The sequence below is a fragment of the Ischnura elegans genome, chromosome 1, assembly GCF_921293095.1.
Source record: "Ischnura elegans chromosome 1, ioIscEleg1.1, whole genome shotgun sequence".
Taxonomy (NCBI): Eukaryota; Metazoa; Arthropoda; class Insecta; order Odonata; family Coenagrionidae; genus Ischnura; species Ischnura elegans.
Window position 1 is genome coordinate 135,628,034 of NC_060246.1, and position 14,819 is coordinate 135,642,852.

General features: G+C 33.5%; 1 protein-coding gene across 1 annotated transcript in view; it reads right to left on the reverse strand.

Moving 5' to 3' along the window:
- The window catches only part of LOC124170549, a 48,884-nt gene that overhangs the window by 21,214 nt on the left and 12,851 nt on the right, over window positions 1–14,819 (reverse strand). The window contains exons 3-4 of the mRNA XM_046549348.1: window positions 1,798–2,012; window positions 439–593 (exon numbers count right to left, since the gene is read on the reverse strand). Coding sequence (XP_046405304.1) covers window positions 439–593; window positions 1,798–2,012 — 370 coding nt within the window. The remainder of the gene's footprint in view (window positions 1–438; window positions 594–1,797; window positions 2,013–14,819) is intronic.

Sequence of the window (14,819 nt, forward strand, 5' to 3'; positions counted from 1 at the left end):
GTATTGTCCATTCAAATTTTTGGGAAGATTTCACCGTAAACTTAATCCTATCAGAATAACGGGAATAATTCTTAGCCAAGAAATCTGGAGAAAGATACAAGATGCACACTCTTCTCTCAGTTAAAATCCTCTATTACACATTTTTGGTTATCCAAACTTTCTTCAAATGTCAACCACAAATACACTAAGGAGATGATGCATCCAGCAAGTGGAATGGAATATGGAATAAAATAGCATCTATGGCAATTTGATCACAGCACCATTCAAGAATTCTCATTCCCAAGAATACCTTGTTTCAAAGCCCATGCTTCGATTCACCCATACGAACTTAATTGTAGAATCACGATGTAAAAAAATCTTGCTGACGTTGGTTCCCCATTTGAAGACAAAGACAGAATATAGCAATCTGATTCCATAAGACCTCATGAGTATACCTACCTTCTTTCATAGAGTCAACTAAAGCAATATCTTCCGCTAAATCCCTGTTCTCGATCCCGAGGCGTAGTTTTTTGCTGCTCTTTGTAGCCCTCGGAGTATCTGCAGGCCCTGCTTCTTCATCTTCCCCCTCCTCCTCCCGCTCCTCAAAAGGGGTGCTGCAAAAAAATTCAGATAGTGTATAAATTGTTTATGAGGGTAGCTTATGAAGACACAGGGTAACTACTACAAATGCCAAACTTAAATTCTCCAACTTTTCCAGAAATTTTCCAGACTGATTTATATAATTGCATATTTTTCTATTAATAGCTATGATAAGATATGATCAAGTACAGTTAACTAAAAATCTTAACACATATAACACTATATGCATGACCACGTAAAACAAAATTTCAATAGTAATGAGTAAAATTATTAACAATTGAAGCATAACAAAGATCACACTACTAAAGTTTCACAGTCACGATATCAAAAAAAAGGCCAAATTACATGGTTTTAAAATCAGGCTAACTGATCTTTAAACGAACCAGCAAGAAAAAACACTCAATGGTATTGAGTCATAAAAAAACTTATTGCTTGTAATGCTGTTTCCAGAAGGAAGTTGGCAATGTTAAAAAAAATCTAACACTATTTCACATACTTAGCCTAAAAATAGTTGCAACATAATCAAAAACATTGAACAACCAACATACCCTTGGACATAAATAATATTTAGACTGAGTTTTAAGTAAGGTAACAGGTTGAGTATACAGAGTGAACATAAATCACACACTACATAAAAAACCTTAATGAGTAATTCTAACTGCTAAAAAATATACATAAAAGCAACCACAAATGATGCACAAAATGTTTGTAAATAGGGGAAACCAGGGTTAGAATTGAAATTAATCCATAAGTAAACTATATAGGACTCTCCACTGAACACACACTGAGGCACTGAGCATAGGTGCTAGGTCTAGTTCTAAGCACTAGGGTAGGTCTTTTAGTCTTGTTGCCTTAAATTCAGAGCATCCATGACAAATGCATAAATCCAGATTACATAAGCAAATGATTCCAAACAATTTCTTGCATTTAGATTAACAATTTCATTACAGACTGAAAAGTTTAGATATATATGAAGAGTCTTAAAAAAGCTTAGAAGGTTATACCCTGCACACTTAAAATGAGTTTAAAATATGTCACCTCTCTTCCTCAACCACATTCATAAGAACCCCTTTAGAGACCCCATTTATAGGCATAAAATCTCAAAATATAAAACAAAATGAAAACAGCAACACTAAACCAGATTACTGCAAATGATACTTTATTTTTGCCAATGCCAAAAGGTGATAGTGAATGAAACAAAAAAAGCTTCTCACTTACCTTAACAGTTTAAATAACTGAACTGCAGCATTGAACAACAAGTCCACTTTCTTCCCGTATATTCTTGTTGAACCCTGCACAACAAGAGCAGCCTCAGCAAAGTTGACATTGCTAGGGCCAGCTTTAGCGTCTTTGCTCGTTCCTGGCATGGATGTAGAGTCCTCTTGAACAAGGTTAACCTTAAGGAGGTATCTTTCTAGTTTCTGCAACAAGGACTACCAATATTAATAAAAGGAATTAATTAGTTGGGTAGCACGGCAGCTGGCAGCAGACTGAAGAGGATGATAACTCAAACGGTTTTGAAAATTATAGTGCCAAAGTTTAATCGCTTTATCAGCCTTTGTCATGATATGTATGCCATCTCTGGCTGCTATCCAAATAGAGTGAATGTGGATGGCTACAATGAATATCAGATTGTAGAATCATTCTTTCAGTTTTTTCTTTAAAGCTTCTAAGGCTGAATAACAGTCAAGAAGTCTACTTCTTTGTTTTAAGCCCTGATTTTTAAAAATGAGCAAAAGTGAAGTGAACAAAAAAATAATCATTATAGTTACTGAAATAATTTCAACAATAGAAGTTCAATTGAAAATATTAAGGGATATGTTTTCTATTTTAAGTTTTTTTTAAAGCAGCCTTCATGAAAGAAACTGATATGAATAGACTCAATTAGAAGATATTTTAATTGCAGTAATATTTTACCTCTGAAAATGAGTTGGTTAATTTCAGAGCAATTGATAATATCTAACTATAAAATGCCTACTGCAAGCTAAGGTGGATAGCTCAGAAGCTAGTTAATTAACATTAGATTATCTATTACCCCAAAAGTTACTTCAGCAAATGTTAAGTTCCTTAAGAATTTTATACCCAATATTTCATTACAAGAGTACCTATTATAACATAGTTACTACTGCTAATTCCAAGTACCTTATTCTTAATGCAAGGGTAGATACTGGCAAAGAGGTTTTTTCTTCTCAACTTAGAAACAATACCACTAACTTAGGCCTCTCGATATTTAATTGTTCACCTTTTAACGGATTAAACTCAATGGTAAGACCACAAAAAAGTGGTCAAAACTAAAGTCATCCAAACAGATTGGCAGAAGGCTGCATCACCATTTTGCATTCTATGCGGCTCATCCTCTGCTAAGTTCCATATCCATAACATAGAAACAGAACTTAAATCCTGACATTTCTGGAGATTGAAAATTTAATTTGAATATCCATAAAAGTACACTCGAGTGAACAGATCATCTTCTGCAACTGATCACAGAAGGAATTAAAAGAAGAAAAATTGCAATAGACTTTGGTTATTGGACATAAAATATATCTCTTGCAAGTACGTGGGCGTGAAAGATCTCCATTCGGACTAGTAGAGAATAGGTTGGTAGAAATCCTATCAAATGCATAAAAATCCTCAATTCATTATGGAATATATGCATTACTCCAAATTCTTACATATTAACAACTAAGCACAAATCCATAAAAAAACTAAAACTCAAATGCATGCTTTACACATGCAATCCAATAACATAGACAAGGCAGCTACAGTAAAGTGTATAAATATGAATAGCAAATAATGCTATCACATATTTAAACATTGATCACAGAAAAATAATGGTTCTGAATAACAACATCACGAAAGACGTTAATTAATAAAGAAGTTTATGACAATTAAATTTTACTGGTTATTTATTTACCTACAGAAAACGAGCCATACAAAATTTCAAAAGCATCACTGTTAGAATTTAGGATGGCAAAAATTTTAATGCATGCTAAACCATCCAAGTCAAATGAATGAAAAAGCTCACAAGCAACAACAACAAAGAAAAGATAAAGCCTTAATATGTATTAGATACACATCCAAACAAATTTAATAAGTCACACACAATGCACAGTCAAGTTTACAAAGCTAAGCAAACACCAACAGCTATGAAGAGTTAATAACCAGCAAGAGATTCTTATTGAAAAATCCTTTTTAGAATTAGAACTCCCAGCTGAACTTCAATGGGCTTTCAGAAGGAAGGAAAGGGTCTTCAATTGGATAGGTAAATTGCATGATGGATTTCAATGCGACCTTCGTCTTCCACAGGAAGTCTGTGACTATGAAGTATTTATGACAGAAAGACCATTCAGGAGTTCAAAAAACAAAACAACCTACTGGCTATGTTATATTGGGAAATAGCACTCATTCATAAGCGATTATGGTATGAAATCACAGTGAGCAATTCTATAAGAAATCTACATGGTTACAATAATTTAATTTTATAGCATGAGGTTGCAAACAAACACATCACATACTGAGTATGTACTCATACAATAACCAAGTACAGTGCAACCTCGATAAAACGAGATCCCATGGTGCTCAAATACATATATAGAAAGAATCTAATAAAAAAAAGCATATGAATAACTTAAGCTGAAACTGTTTATCTGATAATCACTTAGTTACAGTGTAGTCATATGATTCAGTTGCAACAACATGTAAGCCATGCAATGACATTATGGGAAACTTATAGGTAGTCACCAGAAACTGTTTCTTAATTAATGGACAGGATGAATACAATCACACTAGACTTGGAAAATTATTCAGGAAGGGGTGAAGAATGTTTCAAAACATTTAAGTAGAAGAAAAATTAGAAATACATAGCTTAAAGGAAATGAGCTATGAGGGGAAGAGATACAGATAGCAATGAAAACTCCTAAATACGCCATAAACCACGAAAATTCAAATTGGGAACGGTGACAGGTGAATATGGTGTGGTGTGTGTTGCTGTGTTCCATTTGAACCTATGCTAACCAGTACATAAAATGATCACAACTGAGGCATATTTTAATTTTATATTCTAAAAATAGAAATTTCACATCATTTATTCGAAAAGCAAAATGAAAATTATTGAACAAATGTATTACATTGAAGTTAATTAATGTTGCAACCTGGGTAGTCTTCCATAAAAGAACAAGTAGTGATAAAGATATCATACAATAATGTGAAAGTAAAAGTTTAATTCTCAAAAAAAGGGCAAGAAACCATTACTATAACAAGGCACAAGGATTAGTGTACAGGATGGACATGTGGATTCTTGAAGAAGTAAAATGGATTAAGGCATTCAAGATGCAGTTTTGGAGAAGAATAAATATGGTGGACTGAATGAAACGGAAATGGAAAGAAACAATTTCCATGTAATGAAAGAATAGGACACCATAGGAAAGGATAAGGAAAGACTAAGCAACTGTTTGCTCCTCTAATAAAGGGAAAAATGCTGAATGTGTGAATAATGGGAAGAAGTACAAAATGATTAACTAGCAAAAGAAGAAAAGATAGGATGCATTCCAATTTGAAGATATTGTATAACATAATTTTTCTTTTTCAACTCTTTAGAAAAACTCTAGTTAAACCAACTTAAAATATTGTATCAGCACTTATAGCAACAATATTATTTTAAATTTGTGTCACCACTCATTGTATCTTGTAATTAGCTTTCATGAGGAGGCATATAAATGCTCAATACATAATATTATTGTTTGGTCTGTACATTAATAAGGCTACTTTTAAACCTTATAATATGAAAAAAGATAGTATTTATGAAAAGAAACTGGCTTCTATTGCTTCATTAATACCTTCAAAGGATTAGTGAACATATTACCTATATACAACAAAAATTGAGATAAAACATACTATCGCTATAAATCCACAAACATAAATGCCACAAATTAAAATTCGCACACTGTTTTGGAGTGGGGTTGCCAGTTATTTCGATCAACTTTTAGATATATGATGACAATATATGAGAAAACATTAAACCAAAATATTGCTTTGTGAAAATATATGTATCATATGAAATTGCCTTTTATCAATGCAATATGAATACTAATGTAGAACAACAATGAGATATAATAAAAATATTAACAGTAAATAATTAAGCAAGTCTTCAAGACTCACCGCCGGAAGACTTTCATCAAGACTCCTTAACCTCTGTAACTGCTAGCGATCTGTTAGAAATGAAGTTAATGGAGTGCTCAGTCTCAAATTTATGTGGTAAACTGTCGTTCGATCAATATAATGATTGACGAAACAATGCTTTGCATGATTTTTATCCAGTGCGGCGCTTATAAATTGTTTGAATTGTTAGTCGTTATTTGAGTAAGGAAATTAAGTGATGCAAAAAAACATCGCCTTTCGTCTGGATTTATGCTTACGTTTATTGGATAGATGTTTATCTGTCGCCGCACCACTCCTGTTCTTGTATATCTGTTCGCAACAGGTATATTGGCTATTATTTGCTCCACCTCCGGTAAAGCGACAATTCGCTATAGCGAGTGTTTATTAGTGCACCATGGGGTGTCGTTATATCGAGGTTGCACTGTATAAGGTAGCTTTCTCAAATGTCACATCTGCTATTAGCCTAACACCTTGCAACCCTACTTCAGAGGTAGTAAAAAATGATACCAAAACAGATGAATAAACTTGACAAGCACAGACAGAGCTTTAAAAAATAAAATAGCTTAAGAGGCTATTTCTTGAAACATGCAAAAATGAGGTTAAAAAAAAACACCAAATGACACAGATAATCTGATCATGCACAGTTTCTTTTCTATCACTTTCTAGAAGAAGGCCATCAAAATCTTCGCCATACACCAATAACAAAATTCATAGTAATGAATTTATCGCCAACGAGCTCCAACTTTCATTTTTATCCGTAAAACAATATCATTCAATACCTATTTCATAAAAAAATTTCCAGCAGCTGTGGGAATTGTATCTCACTCTCCCTACAGGTTATAAAAATGCTTTTCGGTAAAACATGGGGCAGTGCTTTAAGCAAAACAAAACAGAAAGCAAACCTTACAACAAATCTACATTACTGGTGCCTATATGGTTTCCAGGAATTTCCAAATAATTTGACAATACATACTTGGAATCCTTAACAACTTTAAATTTAAACAGAAATAATTAACATTAAGATACTTGCAACCATCACCCAATAACAATAATTTTCTTTATTCAATTAGAATAATCTATGCTTGAACAAAACGCAATAGTTCTCCTGTGAATGTTTTACCACTTATAGAGAGGGAATAAAGATAGTTCTTAAGACTTTTAGCAAAAAAAATTGCCAAATTAACCACCAATTCAAGAAGCCTTAGAATAAAATAGTGTATTAATACAAAAAGAAAACCAGCCTAACACCAAGCTACATCAACAGTTACTCATACACATGCTAGAGCATAAGAAAATTAAGGGTTTTATTAACTTATCTAAAAGAGAGGAAGCACTTGCTTTTCCATAAGCTAATCAAAAGGTAGATTCATTGAGAAGGATTTCTCAAAAAATAAAACACCCAAAATCTGATAAGGCATATGATTTACGATTGGCAATGATATGAATGAATTTCTTCATCACTGCTTTTTGAATCAATTATTTGAAAATGCCACTGGATCTGAGGAAGATTCCTAAGTTTTAAAGGGCGACAATTGGTAATCCTGCTCCTGATCTCATAAGGATGCACTTGGTGCAGTCTCTTCGCCTACACTCAATCAATCAAGAAAAAGTTACATGTTTATGACCACATTTGCAGCAACCAAAAATATTTGAAGGACTAAATATTGAATCTTTCCTTTCCCCAAAATAATGCCTAAGACTTTTTATTTCATGACTTCAGCAAGGCATTGGGTATTTCACCCTGAACTGTGCATTGACAATGCATTTGATTTGCCTCGAAACCTATTTCTAGTATGATGACAGGCACAATGTGAGGGAAGTTCTTAATATAAGTAAAATTGCAATACCTATTTCCACTGGGTTTAATTTTGACACGACACAGTTTGTTGTTAGCACTTAATAATATTGTTTCTAGCAACAAAATGCGTTTTGTCAAAATAAAACCCAGCGGAAATATTGCCATGTCCAATTTTACTAACATTACTTATTTCTCTTCAGAAAGATAAAGCCATTGCCACATTAGCCACAAATTTATGGTCTGTTTTAATCTTCAAAAAACAGAAAAATTCCAATTTAACAGATTTTCATTTGAGAGCCAACTTTTTTCACATTCATATTTCATTACACACTTATTCCAACTATCGTGATTATTTTTCCTAAGAAAGTCTGAAACTTAAGCTTAATAGCTTAATGCATGACATTTCCTCTAAAATTACCATCCCTCACAAAATTGCAACCACTTTAATAAGTGAACAAAATCTGACATGGCTTGTGAACCAAATCCCTTGAGAGTAGATAAATGACAGCCTGCTTTAATGTTTTTTTTCCATCACCACAAGGTGTGTGCATGTAAAGACAGTGAATGGTGTATTCCAGTACTGATCACAAAGTGCCTTTTCCATGGTAAAATAAAATGCATCAGACTTGTGTAGGATATTTCTTTTAAAGGTGTACAATGACTGGGGCACACTTGAAAAATTTAGAAAACCTCTTTAGCATCTTTTCACGAATGAATACATGCGGCTAAATAAAACGAAAATAATGTTTAAAAAATTAGCAGCAAATCTTTTGGAGTGATTGATATGTCATTCACTAAATTCATAGTTTTTCCTTGAGCTTATGAGTCACATACATATATTATATTCAAGATGATAATTCTTACGGATTCAATTTCAATTTGAATATTCCTTGATGGCTGAAATATACTCAGAAGTACATATAATAATTTCATATCAATGATATTTTAGATAAAAAATTTGCTAAGTACTCTTTCAATATATCTTTAAAAATATGAATGATGCACTAAGTACAGAAGTATGGATGGCAAACATGAAATATCCTCCACAAAATCAAATGCAACACAGAAGTTAGCATACTCCATGACAAGAACCATATGAGATATATTAAACATTTGGCACCATAATAACGAAAAAAAAAAAAAAAACAGCTGATGCCAGTCACCATACTCACCCAACATTTGAATTACATGAATTACCTTACACCTATGTTACTTGACAGGAAATGCAAAAACCATCTTCAAGACTAAATAAACCTAAAAATATCAAACCACATCATAAACAGCATATTCATGTTCACACAACTTGCACCATTTCACACTCCTTTCATATCTTAACACCAATGAATGTATGTACATGTGAGGACACACAGTAGAAGATCGATAATGCAGAAATGTAAAAAAACGGAATGATCTCAACCACAGAAGGTTTTCCAGAGTTTTTCAAAATTTCTATTATTTAGCATTGCCGAAAATACAGCTTTCTAAGTGGATTAATTGCCACCTCAGAACCTGGCTCTCTTCACTTTAATCCAGCAATAGCTAGTGAACTAATTTGCCGTTTTCTTCTTCAAAATATTTCATGACAGGACTAGGGATACCTAGATGTGGTGATTTCTCACAACAGAATTCATGGCATCAAGTTAATATGTCTACTCCTCAAACCTTCCAGACTTAATTAAGAGAGGAATGGAAGTGGATTGAAGTTTACATTAAGCACACCCAAAATTACTTAAAATCTATCCAAAGAGATCTGAAGTTTTACAAAAAATGCATGGCATTGAATAATTTTCTTTTTCCTTCCTTGAAACATACCGTATTTCTCCGAATATAGTCCCCCCCTCTAATTTTGAGACTTCAGTTTCGGGAAAAGTTAAAAAAATGCTTTTGAATATAGTCCCCCCCTTTACTTTTGCCACAGGCATTTTTGGAAAAAGGGGGGACTATATTCAGACATACACGGTAATTGTCTACTTTTTCATTCTTTTAGTTCCAACCGTTATGAAGAAGAATTCTACTGACGTCTTTTTATCTACACGCACTCATTACGCAGCAGTAAGAATCAACACTTAGTTTAAAACGTTTCTTAAAATGCCGTTTTCCTAGGTAAAAGCACTCTTTTCCAATTAGAAGTTTATCTTTTCTTTAAATCCATGAGTGAAATAGCCAGTTGCTTTAAGCATGGGGGCCTGGCAGTAGTTTTTACAATGGATATCTCAATCCCTTTTCGCAAGTTCCAGCTCTCAAAACATATACACCCTTTCCTAATGGCCTGTGTTTAAAACCTGGGGTTGAGATAAACAGTTGCACGGGATGAGTGAAAGGTAACCTTGCATTATGCTCTCAAGTTAGTCATTAGGAGGGCAACCACAGCAAAGCTCATTGCCTGAAGGGCCTCCCTCTGTATGTGTCATGCGGACTAGTCGAAGATTTGTGTATGAAGTTTATGCCAAATAGTTTTTCAAAATACTCATATTCTCCTCAGTTATAAGATAGCTTAGCTGCGACTACTAACATATTGTTAAAGGTTTAAAATTCACAAATGGTTCTTATTTACAATGATGTATTCAAGTTGGGATTATCTGTGATCTGAGAATTTGGTAATAAAAGATAAGTTTTTGTTAGCACCTATGCTAATCACATGAAATATGGGACAGGTGGACATTGAAAAATATTGAGTGACGAAATATTGATGTTCTAGTTTGATTGTAAAAATGTGGTGCCATTTTCCTTTCATTTGCTGGTGGTCCCATCAAGTTTACTTACACGACTTATCTGCCTTCGCAATTTACGAACAAAAACAATTTCAAACGTTTTGAAACATTTATCATCACGTCTTTTATCATAAATTTTATCCATATGATTGGGTGTTTCCCATAATTTGACCCTTCATTCAATAATGCATCATTTTCACTGACACCAAGGCACGTTGCAGAAAAAAATGTGTTTTCCATATTACGATGTTGACTACATCCAGGTAAGAGATCTATTCACTGGAAAAATCGTTAATCTGGAATGCATTTGGTCCCAAGAATTCCGGGTTATCAATCTTCCACTGTAGTCCACTAAATGACAAAACACATAAATATATCATCATGCATATTTAATGAGGTGTTCAAATGAAGAGGAATCCAAAATTCAAACAACCACATGTTACCCAACAGTACTAATTTGGGTAATCTTTAAATTGTCATTGGCAGCCCACAGTGCCTAAACATCAAAATACAATTTTCTTATGCTCGGATTCAAAATCGCAATTTATACAGGGAGTGCATATATGTAATATATGAATATGGGTAATTTGCCACAAAGAAAACAAGCCTACTTGCCCCCTAATTTATGCTTGGAAATTTGACCCAAGAAGAGAATAATTTTACAAAATTTTGGTTAACTACATTACCTTGCCTGAATTATCTTATGTATTTTGTACTATCTTAGTAACAGCTAATGAAAACAATGAATTTTAACTTGCAAAATATTTTTTTCCAGCCTGTTAAGTGACTATGGAGCCATTTAGTGATACATATAAAACTTCTATCCCATTCTTCAATTCAATGAAAGAACACGTTACTTACATCTCCATGTTATTCAGCTCATCAAAATAACCTTTTGAATGGCTCACAAGGATCGCACAGTACGATAGCAATGTGGTTTTAAAGATGAAATGATCAAGAGAAGGAAACAAGAATTCCACATCTTCTTTAAAGAATTCTCTCAATTCAAGATCAGTTTTTCAAAAGGAATAACCATGGTTGTAGGACTTATGGATCACCCTATTTGACACAGATTATGGCCCTCCACATGTTTACTTTGCACAAGTGTAACAATGATTCCTTCATACGAGAAATAAGTTTCATAATTCTTAAGCACAGAAGACAGTTTTTAAGTAGAAATGTTTTTTATGATTCCGAAGAAAGGAGGAGAGCAAGGTGTAACACAAAAGAAATGAACAGTTTAAATATAAGTAACTACTATAAAAAATTACTTTAACCGTATCTTTCCAGAGAAAATAAAAATGAATATGTGTACTAAAGCTATCACATTAAGAGGAAGGAGTTTTTGGTCATCACCGAATAAAAAACTGCTCATTTATTGCAGCAAAAGTTTTACCCATCTCTTAGAAAGAATGAGAGGGTAAATACGTATAAACATTCAGTCTCACAAAGTCTGCGCTCTTCGATTAAAAATAAGACAACTCATTAGTGCAAACCATTGAAATCTCCAAGAAGGTTTGCATTTTGATTTAAAGAACAATTTCTATATTTTTCTTTAAATTTTTTCTCTATCCAGATATTTAACAAATGTATTGCATAAAACCCTGATGTGTACATAAGAGATTCATATTCAGTAACAGCATATACCTTCGGCAACATAAGTGATGGGTAATATTGGACAATACTGAACTTGTCAATCTCATTTTTATGACAGCCCAATGAGAATAATGGAAATATTAAGCAGAAATATTTTATTTGTCCACATTAATAGTGGTTTCTTAAAAGGAAATGAAGGCATTTTCTAAAAAGTAAGATATATATTAAGAGCAATGCACAAAACAGTGACTTAATGAGAAGCATTAAAATAACTTCTTGTGTTCCCTCCTCAAATATAATGGCTAAAATAAAATGTAATTCAATAAATTATACATGTACTATAAAAATTATTTCAGAGTGGTAAGTAATATAAGTCAATTAATCACGAACTCATTTAATACTGCAGGGTTAACTTATGATGACACCAGCAATTATAAGTAATTTTTAACTAGAAAACCTTTCACTAGATATTTATGATTACATATCTTCACACCACATCTAATACATGTTTGCAGTTCTGTAATAGTGAATAGAAAATTTATTTCTATTCCCTCAGCTTCTGGAGTCTGATCTCAGTTAGGCCAGGAAATAATAAGGTGCTTCTCTATTTTTCTATCTTTACAGTTGACAGTTATAATTCCTGACATTTGAAGCAATTAGTATATACAGTGGAACTTGGTTAGTACGTTCCTCCTTAGTTTGTTTTCCTCCTAAGTACGGCAATTTCTCTCAGCCCGGTACCATCTGAACAAAATACAGGTAAAAGGTATTTGGTTAGTATGTTTGAAAAATTTGCGCTTTCCTGGTTGGTACGCTCAATTGCTAGCCGTGATGCAACCCGCATTTGTTCTCTAGTATCTGCTTAAGGGTTCTAAACCCCCAAATTCATGACTCAATTTATTATTATCATTCATTGCACATCTCTCTTTCTACGACCGTGATTTATCCAAATGCATTTCTCAATTCTTTTCATGTGATGAATAATAAAATGCGGCCATTTTTCGGGTATGTCTGACTATTCAAAACTGCAGCCAATGAGAAGCCCCATTTTCCCTCATCCCAAGCTCCTCACCTTCTGTTGCCTTTGGAGTGCCACACTCTGCACAAATTTTGTGAGTGGGCAGTTGTTGCTATTGCACGAGTTATCATAGCGAGGGCAGTTAAATTACAACAGAAATGGAGAGTAAACGAATAGTGAAGCAGATTACAACTTTAGAAAAGATTGAAATTCTCCAGGAAGTGGACCGAAATCCTTGCTGGAGAAGTGAATTTCAACGAGTATTGCGAGTGTGATGATGATCTCACTGTTTGCCAAACCATGTCAATTGATATAATTCACGAACAGGAGTTGAAAGAAAATGAAGATGGAAGTGATGAAGATGATACTGAGGAAGGACATGAGTCCTATCCAATTCCCACTTTACCTAAAGCAGTCGAGGCTATGGAGTACGTGTGTCATTACTTGACTACTGAGGAGGGAGCAGACGATGCTCTAAATCTCCACACGAAGCTTAGCGTAAAAATAGGTACTTGATCTCGGCACGAGAAATTGAAAGCTGATGACATTAGACAAATTTTTAAAAGTAAATTTCAACTGTATAATATAAAAATCTTCATGTAATGATGTTGTAATATAATAATCTCGTGAGTTATAAATCGATATGGTTTCATTCCAGAAGCGAATGTGTACAGCTGTTGCCATAATTTAAGGTCAATAATATTTTGCCCAATTTTTATGATGTTTAAAGACAACCAATTGACACACTCAGGGTTGTCGTTATATTCTCCGAGCACACTGTGAGAAAGAAGAAATGACTTAGCTTCACTTGTCCTCTTTCTATAAATTAATAAATATATATAGAAATGTAATTGTCTTACGGAAATCTATCAAGCAATGTGATTTTTATTCACCTGGTATTTTTTTCACTGTAGTGCTCATTTTCTTGATTTTAAATGTGAAAAGAGTTCAGGAAGGAAATCTTACGAGAACTACGGATAGTAATTATAATTATGACGACCTTTCCCAGATTGCAATTACCCCAACAGCTATTATTTACTTTCCTCGTAAGCATGTTAATTTTTTGTGGTCCCTTCAGAAACGTACTGAACAAGTTCTACTGTAATAGCAATTTTTCTCAGTTGATTGAGAAGTGAAAAACTTTAGCAGTGACAAAATGCATGAGAGAACAAGGTATCATACATTTCACAACATCAAGGATCAAGGGTACTATTAGTGGAAAAAATAAAGTAAATAAAACAATTTTTCATGCATTAGAAGTCCCTTGTGAATCCATTACAAGGTGTTTGATACATATACTTCATTAAGGTTTCTGCGAACTATGCTTCCAACTCTGTCAAAGCTTGCTACCACGCGGAAAGAAATGAAAGTCTGAAGAGATATTGAACAAAATCAATACTGTACGAAATTGGATGATAATAAATGTGGTATTGCATAAATTCACTCCAATAAAACAAACTGACGGTAATTGAGGGCATGAACTACCTATTTTTGCTCTCCACAAGAGTAGCTAGATTTTTCAATAGCACTACACCCTGATAGCAGATAGCACGCGAAGCTTTCAAGTGAATATTAACGCTATTCTTATCAGAGATACAATGCATACCCCTATATTTTTAATAGCAGATCATAAATAAATGTTTCAAGGACCTTGGCGCTTCCAAAATGTTAAGTTCTGGTGATGGCATATCCCTTGCAGTATTAAGTAGCTTCCCATTACATCACATTTTGCAACACTATCTGCCAGAGATGCAATGCTAACATGATGAACTTTTTCAAAGGGATATTTGGTATACAATTTCTTTGCAAACCAGCATTTAACTCATGTAATCCTCCAACAATAAATACATTAATGATGAGCCACGAGCCATAATTGATGGATCTTATTTTCAACGATTTAGAAAGCTATTCTATTGAGGGAAATTAAAAGAAAGAATAACTTTAAACATTTTCCATTAAA